Source organism: Lepidochelys kempii, chromosome 18 (genome assembly GCF_965140285.1).
Source record: "Lepidochelys kempii isolate rLepKem1 chromosome 18, rLepKem1.hap1, whole genome shotgun sequence".
Lineage (NCBI taxonomy): Eukaryota > Metazoa > Chordata > Testudines > Cheloniidae > Lepidochelys > Lepidochelys kempii.
In genome coordinates this window covers 23,381,472-23,390,146 of record NC_136397.1, presented here as the reverse complement: position 1 = coordinate 23,390,146, position 8,675 = coordinate 23,381,472, and the positions used below count along the sequence as shown (strand labels likewise).

The following is an 8,675-nucleotide window of genomic DNA, read 5'->3' as shown; positions in this document are numbered from 1 at the left end:
TGTTGGGGGAAAGCCACGAGGCCCAGCCAGCAGGCCTCATGCCCCGGTGCACACCCGGCAGGCGCTCGGAGAGCAGGGCCCTGGGCTGCGTGGATAGAGCTCGTTGTGTGGCGGGCGAGAGGGGACCACAGAAGGGAACAGGAAATGCCGGGAGGTGGTTAGTGTTTTATTGGTGAAGATGTAGAAGTTCTAGGTCAGAAACAAGCTGAAAATCTCCCTCTAGAAGCTCCAGGAAACACCAGACAAAAACGTACAGAAAACAGACCGGACCCCCCCTGTTCTAATGGCCATGGTGCCAATGCGGGAGCAGGGGCTAGACGTAATATGGCAGCTGAAGAAACGGCTCGCATCAGCCTGACAGGAGCACAGAACTGTTTTTAACTATAAATTTTCTTTTAAAATGTCCATTTTGCAAAATGAAAATGACACCCAAGCATGGTCTATACGCCAGCATCTACAGGGCACCAACAGAGCATATATTAGTAGCAACTGACTCTATGTACACAACGTTCAGCCTGTCTGCATGGCCTTGTAGGGTCTCCACTATTCCTGGTAAAAGTATATTTTATGGTAAACAAATGACTGACAAGGAGTGGAAAGCCTGTGCAAGGGGACACTTAAAGGAATGCTGTTTCGTATTAAGGTGAAGGGAAGGTTTTATGTGGAACAGAACAGGCTACAGAGTCGACCATATTTACAGTCATGAGGCGTTTCTTTTGATCCCATTCACAGCTACTTACTGACTTCATTTCACTTGTGAGTTCCACTTTTGAAAACCTTACCCATGCCCTAAAACTCTTTCAAGCTAAGTTGTTTATGGACGTGGAACACCAGGGCATTGCTAGACAGGGACAGAGTTCTCTGCGATATGTTAGTGGTTACACTTATTGCATTTATTTCATTAGAGGGATGGACACTAGGCCATTAGGTAGGAAATGACTTTTCAGCTGGTAGTGTCTGCAGCGGGGCAGAGCAGCTGGCCCCTCCTCGGCCTACTGAACAGCTCACGTTAAGGAAGAAAGTTCTTAACTTCACAAGAGGAGCAATGGAATATTGAGCGCCTAATGCTTTGCTATATCCCCTTTCTTGAGGATGATTTGCCTTTGCCAGGGGGCTAGTTTTGTTTCATCGTACCCAAGAGTCCTGAGCTTTTCTGACTGCTCTTTCTCCTTCTCTGCCTCTTCTCGCTTCAATTTTTCTTGCTCTTTTCTGTTTAGAAACAAAACAAACATGGGGGTGTTGGTTGCAAAGAGCCGCCTGAGGCTGAACTGGTCGGTGTGGAGCAAGGGTATAAGTAAAGCAAAGCACACAAGCCTGCTTAGTCTGGCCCTGCCAAGGTACAAAGACCTGGCCAGGAGTGAACATACTGGGTTCTTAGGCTACTTGAGAAGTAAATGGAGAAGCAGGACTCACCGTTTTTGCTCTCTGTGAAAACAAGGAGAAAGAAAATACAATTAGCTCCCAGCGGTACAGCTATTGGGCAACCACTGTCATGCCCCAGCCCAGGGACAGCTCACCTTTCCTCTTCCATCTTCTTCCGCAGGATCTCTCGCCTCCAGGCTGGCATGGTGGCCAAGCGAGCTTCTTCTTCCTTCTCCTGTAAGACAGTAAAAGGCATTAAGGAGGCCAGCGAGCACCTGTAGAGCTGGAGAGAGGGCAGAAGGGACAGGAGAGCTGATCGGTTAGACTAGGCTGGAGGGCACGTCTCGCCTAGGCCGGCCCTATGGAGCTGGACCAGCCCAAGCAGCGACGAGGGGAGATGGCAGGTCGATTGGGCAGGGCTGCCAAAGGGGGAGAGGGAATTCCATGGCTCTCAGGTGGCGATGAAGCATCTGGAGGAGTTTTGACCCAAGAGGCTGTGGGCAAAGGCAGAGGTGCCACCATTGCCAAGGGCCGGAGAGAACCCTGAGGACACATGGAAGGTTACAAAGAACGGGCCGTTGCCCCCAGAAAGGAGGGTGTGCAACTCACCCCAGGGAACACAGCAATGGAGAGCGAGGCACCACCACTGCCCTGACGCAGCAAGCCCTGAACAGGGAGTAGCTGTGGCTAGAGTCAGACAGCTCTGGGAGGGCCAGGCCCCACTAACACACGCACCCCCACCTGGCCAAAAGTCAGCAGAAATCTCCTCAGCTGAGCGGCTTGGCCTGGAGAGGAGGGACACTTGGATAGCTCCTGGTACCCGGGGCTGGCCAGAGCTTAGCAGAGCCGTTAGGCAAGGGGCCAGGAGCTCAATGCTCCACTTGTGCTGAAGGGCTGAAATTCCCAGGAGACATCGTGCTGAGCGGGACATGGGATCTGCGGCCAGCAGAGGTTGCTGCCTTGAAGGAGCTGGAGGGTTGTTTGTACGGGCACCATCCTGCCTAGGGCCTGCCTAAGAGCAAAGTAGAAATGGCACCGCATGGAGGGGCAGATGCATGCCCTGCTTCTGGCTGGCTACACACCGGGCTCCTCTGCTGGCTGGGAACGCCACATGGGCCTTTTTGCAAATAATCCCTCCAGCGTTCCCAGTGCACTGTCCATTGCTGCACGAGCTGTGTGTGCGTGGGTGGGTGTGTCCGCAGCCCCTCTGTCCAGCTTGCTAGGACAGTTCTCAGGCACAGCTGGGGGCATCTCTCGGGACCACGGCAGGGGATGGGTTGTGTGACTCAGTGAACTCGAGCCAGAGGAAGAGTGGTGGAGGATTGCTGCAAGCTGGCGATGGCTGATCTCAACACTGCTTGGCAGGGGAGCTCACACGCAGCCAGGACCAGACTGGTCCAGCCTAGGCAGTAGCCAGTGCAAGGTTCCCATGGTCTCCCCAGCACTCTGCCTCACCCTGCCTTGGAGAGCCCCTTTGGGATGGGAGAGGTTAGTTCAGCATCCTCCCTCTGGGTAGTTGGTGGCTTTGCCCATTAGTGCTAGCCCAGGGGATGTTATTTTAGTGTTTGATGAGGGAATGGGACTAAAAGCACCAGCCTCCCCCGGGCCACCAAAGACTTGGCCAACAGGACCGTCTTTCAGCCTTTACTTCCAGAGATAGATTTGAACGGGCAGGGCCAGGCCTGCTCTCCGTCCCAGCAGTGTGATCGCAGAGTAACTCCACAGGATGGGATCCTGGCCCTTACGCCTCAGTCTTCAGCCAAGTGCTAACGATGGGCGACCAAGATGGGACCCAGTGTGGGGGCGCAGATTCCCCCAGATCTACTGCTGCAGGCCTCTTATGCCTTCCCCTGGGGCACGTGGCGCTGGCTGCTGTCAGACATGGCTCTTGGGGCTCAGCCCCATGTCCCTGCAGCCGATCGCTGCTCCCCCAACCCAACCACTTCCCTAAGACTGAAAGAACGAACCCGGCCTGGTGTGGGACCGGTCGCCTTTGGCTACAGACAGATGGCTTCTTCTCTGGGGCACTCTGACCGCAACGCAGGCAACAGCCGAGCTCTTGGCATCGAAGGGCTGGGCAGGACTAAAGCCATGTGGGAAGTCCAGGGTTCGGCACATGGCCTGACTAATCAACAGTGCCACGCATCGGAGGCAGCACCTGTGGAGCGAGCAACCCTTCCCCTAACTCCCCCTTTCCCAGGTCGCTTGATGGTTTCCGAGGAGCCGGTTCTCACCACTGCGTGCCTCCGCTTTTATGTGCGTCAGCGGGAGAAGAGTCAGCGAGCTCTCACCTGCACCAGCCCCCAGCCTCCCAGGCAGCGTTGGGGGTGTGACCTGGCGGGACGCTCCGTGGCATGGCTCTGCTGCCGTCTAACTCCTGCTTTGGTTGCGAAGAGCGATGCTCGCAGCCCCGGAGAGTCTGCCAGCCTCTCTTGGCTGGTGCGTCCCATGGGAGCGAGCTCTTGGATAATTCCTGGCTTGTGCGGGGGATGCTGGGAGAACAGCCCCTCTCGTGTCCCAGCGGGTTTTGGAACCGGGCTTGGCAACAGACCAGGCCCTGAAATGTGACTGGGATGGAGTTAGAGTCAACTACATCCTGCCCTACGAGCTCAGAGCTGGGGCAGCATTCAGGCTGGTCCTGATTTCATCTGTGTGTCTCCATGAGACAGGGCCCAACCCTGCCACCACTGAAACCACTGGCAGCAGGACTGGGCCTAAAGGGCCATGCCAGATGGAAGTTTCCCACACATTATGCTTGGATCACTCATCCCTGCTGTCTAGCCTGATTACTGGCCCATGGAAGCTTGAACCCTCAGGGCTACTCCCTGGGCTGGGGGCTCCAACAGATCAGTGTTAGCAGAAGTGAGTCTTGTCAGACACGGGGCTGCCCGCACAATCTCCCATTAGCAGGACCAAGCCATGCTCTCGGCACCAAACCAACCTGCTGCTTGACAGTGCAAGAGTGCCGTCCTTCAGGGCTTTCCTGCTGCTGGCACAGCTACGGTGAAGGATTTTTATATGCCACCCTCCCCCACACCCCCCATCTTTTCCTTTCTTTAAAGTTGGCTGTTTTGATGCTGCAGGAACCAGGCTAGTTGCTGGGCACTGGGCTTCAGGCCACATTCACCAGGACAAATATACATCTGGCCCTATTCCTTGGGTGTTTGCAGGACACTTGGCTTGGAACAGCCAGTGCCCCAGAGCAAGGTGTCGAGGGTCCCAAATCCCACTGAAACAGCCTCGACACTCCCTTCCGAGAGCAGAGAGCTTTATTCCTTCATTGTCACAAGCAGTGTCAGGGAAGATGCAAAACGCGCACAGACACACACTCCCCCCATTTAAAGCAAACCTCATTTCCAAATGTCTATACAATAAACACTCTGGTCCTATTTCCATTCCAAGCCATGCACATTCCACTAGGGCAAGCTTGGGACTCTTGGGAATCTTCAAAGAACAATGTGGTCCAAGTGGTCTTTAGTTTGAAAGCACACAGCATCAAAGGGAATTCTCCACACGGCTTTAACATGATACGGAATTGCTAATCTGGTTGCAGAACCATGCACTGTGAGACCAATTAGTACAGCACTCAGCCTGTGCTCAGTATGGACCCAGGGCAACTCTGGTGCGGTCCTCCGCCTCGCCAGAGGAAGGATGGGGATGCTCATACCAGTTCCTACTCCCAAATCACTCTCTTCCCAGCTAAAGGAAACATTAGCTAAAGAAGTGTCTGTAAAACGCAGAAAACTGGAGATAGCTCGTGTCATAGTACATTTGTCAGGGATTAGCTCTTCCTCCAGCTAATTCAGAACTACAGCAAATGTACACGCTGCTCGAGAGGAAAATCCATGGACCACCTCCTACGGAAAACGGCAAACAGCCACAACGTCACGTGACACATGGTTACAGTCGCACCCTGGTCAGTTCAGCCAGCAGGGAGCACGCAAGAAGCTTCTCTTGAGAAAGAAGGACTCTGAGACGGTCCATGTAGGGAATTCAGGATTCAACAGAACAGTGCAGACTCTGGGACTAATCCTGCAGTTCTTATGCAAACCAAACTGCCATTGAGGTCACAAGTTGCTGAAGCCCATGGGAGTTCTGCCTGAGTAACAACTGCAGGATTGGGGCCCCTCTGACGCTACTTACATGAATACTAAATTGTTTCTATTCAGAGTCCCTAGTCTGCCCAGTAGAATCCTGTACTGGGTTCAGCCGGGGAATATGTGTTTCTTTGTTCTGTTTTATAGCTCTTCACCTAGCCATCACATAAAATGATTACAGGCCTCTCCCCAAAGTTTGTCTTGGGCTCAGACAGGTTGGGCTCAGTTCATCTTGGAAATACAATGGGTCCCTCAAATAATTAACTGAGCCAAACAGCCCTTGTCAAGTCCTCTGGGGCCGGCGCATGTTTGATTGTCCCCTGCTGTCACTGGAGCTGCTTCTCAGCCAGCAATTCCCTCTATGAGATGGACCAACATCCCACCTCAAAGAGGATGCGATCGCCTTTACCTGCGACTTGAGAGCCGTGCGGGGCAAGGGCACGGAGGCCCCTGCCTGCTTCTGAGACAGCGTGCGCTGGGCACTGCTTGGGGGGCGCTCAGATATCAAACATCTCCGCCTCCTTCTCTTTCCAAAAGGAGAAGCTACGGTCTATGTAGCGACAAATGTCCTCGTTGCTGAACTCCCCTAGCTCGGAGACTAGCTGGATGGAGCTCTCCCTGCTCTTAGGGGCAGGGGCAAGGCCCAGTTCATCGGGCGCTGGAGCGGGCTGTGGGGCATCACTGACTAAGCTCTGGGAGGATTCCTGATGGAGCAGCAGTGGAGGCTGGATTCCTGCTGGGAGCTCTGGTTCCGCTGCGGCCGCTGGCTCCGGCTCCAGGCTGTCCCCAAAGAACTCCTGTTTGAGATCTTCGAAGCCATCCAGCCAGTCCCGCTTCCCGGCCTCGATCTCCTCCATCACCACCTTGTGGAACTGGCGGATGAGCTCCCAGCTGTGGCTGCCCAGCCGGTCAAACATCTCGTAGCACAGAAGGTGCCGGAACTTCCTCTCCTCGCGGCTCATGCTCATCTCCAGGAGCTGGAAGTAGCCCAGCATGAAGAGGTCCAGCGTCAGGCTGCCGTATGCTGCTGGGGAGCCACAGACGTGCGGCAGGAAGTGCTCGGGCCAGTACAACATGCTAGCACGGCTCAGGCGGCGGATCTGCCGCGTCGGGACCTGGCTGATGATGGTTCTCCAGTGGGCGATCAGCTTCCCCACCACCTGCCTTTGCTTCATGAAGTACAAGAGCCGGTCATCCTCGCTGGGTTTCTTCCCGGTCGCCATGGGGAGCGGGGCGCTGACCTCTGAGTCGAGCGTTTCGGCGAGCCCCATTTTCCTCTTGGGGCGAGCGTGGCTAACCGACTCGGTGAACGTCCACTTCTTCCAGTGCTCCAGGAAGAGGTAGACGATCCGCTCCTTCCGCATGTCGATATAATCCTGCACGCAGCTCAGCTCCGTCTGCACGGGGAGGCTTCTGGTCAGGTGGTCGGCACTAAATAGGGCCTCCCCGAAAGGCTCCGTGGCTGCACTCTGTGTCTCTGTGTCTCTGGAGGGCCGGGGCCCAGCTTCGCAGTAGGGCAAGGGAGCCTGCTCTAGCGTACTGGGTGGCTCTATGCCATCCGCTGCAGCATCTTCGCTTAGTGCACTGAACAGATCGCTGCTCGTTATATAATCCTCCTCCAGGATGGGCTCTCGGCCGTAGCTGTATGGCATGGTTCCCACAGGCAGGGACCTCTTCCGCTTGTACACCCTGCTGGACACAGCCTCCAGCAGCTGGCACTGCGTGTGCAACTCATAGTTGGCCTTCAGGTTCTTCACCGACACACCATATTGCACAATCTCCTTCTCCACCTCCTCCCGAGTGCAGCTGAAGGACTGCGATCTCCCGATGTTAGCAGAGCCCTCTTTTAGCGGTGCTGCCTTGGGCGAGGTGCTCGCGGCCTGTCTCGTGTGCTCGGATGTGTCGGGGCTCACCATATCTGCCAGGTTGACTGCCTTGCCCCCAAGCATAGCCAGGAGAATGGCCATGCTCTTTAGGAGAGTGGAGATCTTGCTGCACCAGGCCGGGAGGTCATCGGCTTGGCCTTGCATGCGCTTGGGGTTTGCCGTGAAATGCTCCTTTGCCAAGGCAGCAGAGAGTGGGAGGAGCTGCTGCATTTCGTGCTCCAGCTGTTCCAGCTCCGTCTCCACCTTCTGAACTTTGTGCATCACTTGGAGGCTCTCGATTTGCTTCTCAATGCGGATTATGTCCTCCTCAGTCATCAGCTGCCCGAAGGGTCCCAGAATGCCATTGTGTGCATGGGAATACCTCCAGCCTTCGTGATTGTAGTAACTCCCGGTCCCAAGCTAAGGCAGGGGGGGAAAAAACATCTCCCTCAGGACAGAGCTCCACATTGTCCTTTCTCTGCACACGCTCTAGACTTTACATGTCCTTAGTGGTGTAATGGCAATGGGCAGGCTGGAAATACTGAGCGCAAGGAGAGGGCAGGGGAGTGTAGACAAAGGCAGACGATACAAAGCAAATGGAGTGAGGGAATGAGGCTGGAGGAGAGAGCCTTACTGTTTGCATCGCGCACGCTCTGCTGGAGAGAGAACTTTGCTAAGAATATCTTGTTGCTAGTCCCTGATCAAAGGATACAGCAGCAGATGCTTCCAGGAACCGCTCACTCATTACACCACTGAATGACCATGTAAGACATTTAAACCTGCAGTATCTTCTCCGTATGAAATGGGAGAGTTGAGGGGTTTGGCTTTGTTCATAAACCTCCCCTTGGTCCTCATTTTAAAGTAGAAAATGGCAGTTCTGTCCCACTGCCCAGCTTGGGCGATCGTTGGTTCGGATGGAGTGGGTACCCTCTACCAGCTGTTAATGGCTGATACGTGATCAGCTTTCAGCTCCGGTGACAGGCACAGCTCATATTCGATAGCCCCGCATGTGCTAAATACTGCAGTTTAAATGCATCTCAGAGTTGACCAGAGCACTGCAAAGAGCTCAGCCTCATGCAGAATGCTTCAATTCATGCAGAACTCTCCACAGCACACACAAATCTTAACGGGTCAAACGTTTCTGAAGGGAAGCAAGTCCTCCGTGTGAACAAGGCACGTATTGCATGCCCAGAAGGAAAACACTGGGGACTGGGCTTCGGCCTTAACAAACTGTGTCTAAACGAAAATCCAAGCCCAGAAACCAACTGGAGAAAAAGAGACTTTTCAAGCTGACAGCTCCAATAATGCCTTGCACCCCCAAATCACTGACTTTTAGGGTTACTTTCTAACA

General features: G+C 54.5%; 2 protein-coding genes across 3 annotated transcripts in view; both read right to left on the bottom strand.

The window, feature by feature from the left end:
* Positions 1-156: 156 nt before the first annotated feature.
* ESPN (espin) overlaps positions 157-8,675 on the bottom strand; it is a 78,467-nt gene continuing 69,948 nt past the window's right edge. Inside the window, exons 12-14 of one of the 2 annotated variants that reach the window (XM_073316602.2) lie at positions 1,518-1,597; positions 1,414-1,425; positions 157-1,209 (exon numbers count right to left, since the gene is read on the bottom strand). In XM_073316602.2, coding sequence (XP_073172703.1) covers positions 1,062-1,209; positions 1,414-1,425; positions 1,518-1,597 — 240 coding nt within the window. In that variant the 3' untranslated portion in view covers positions 157-1,061. The remainder of the gene's footprint in view (positions 1,210-1,413; positions 1,426-1,517; positions 1,598-8,675) is intronic. The other variant, XM_073316603.2, reaches the window with a different exon arrangement.
* Positions 4,417-8,065, bottom strand: LOC140900052 (espin-like protein). Its single transcript, XM_073316604.1, has one exon. The coding sequence runs from the start codon at positions 7,658-7,660 to the stop codon at positions 5,957-5,959; it is 1,704 nt and encodes a 567-aa protein (XP_073172705.1). The 5' UTR covers positions 7,661-8,065; the 3' UTR covers positions 4,417-5,956.

Bases quoted from the DNA above. Each gene is read 5' to 3' on its own strand.
- LOC140900052 (XM_073316604.1), bottom strand. From the start codon at position 7,660: ATGACTGAGGAGGACATAATCCGCATTGAGAAGCAAATCGAGAGCCTC.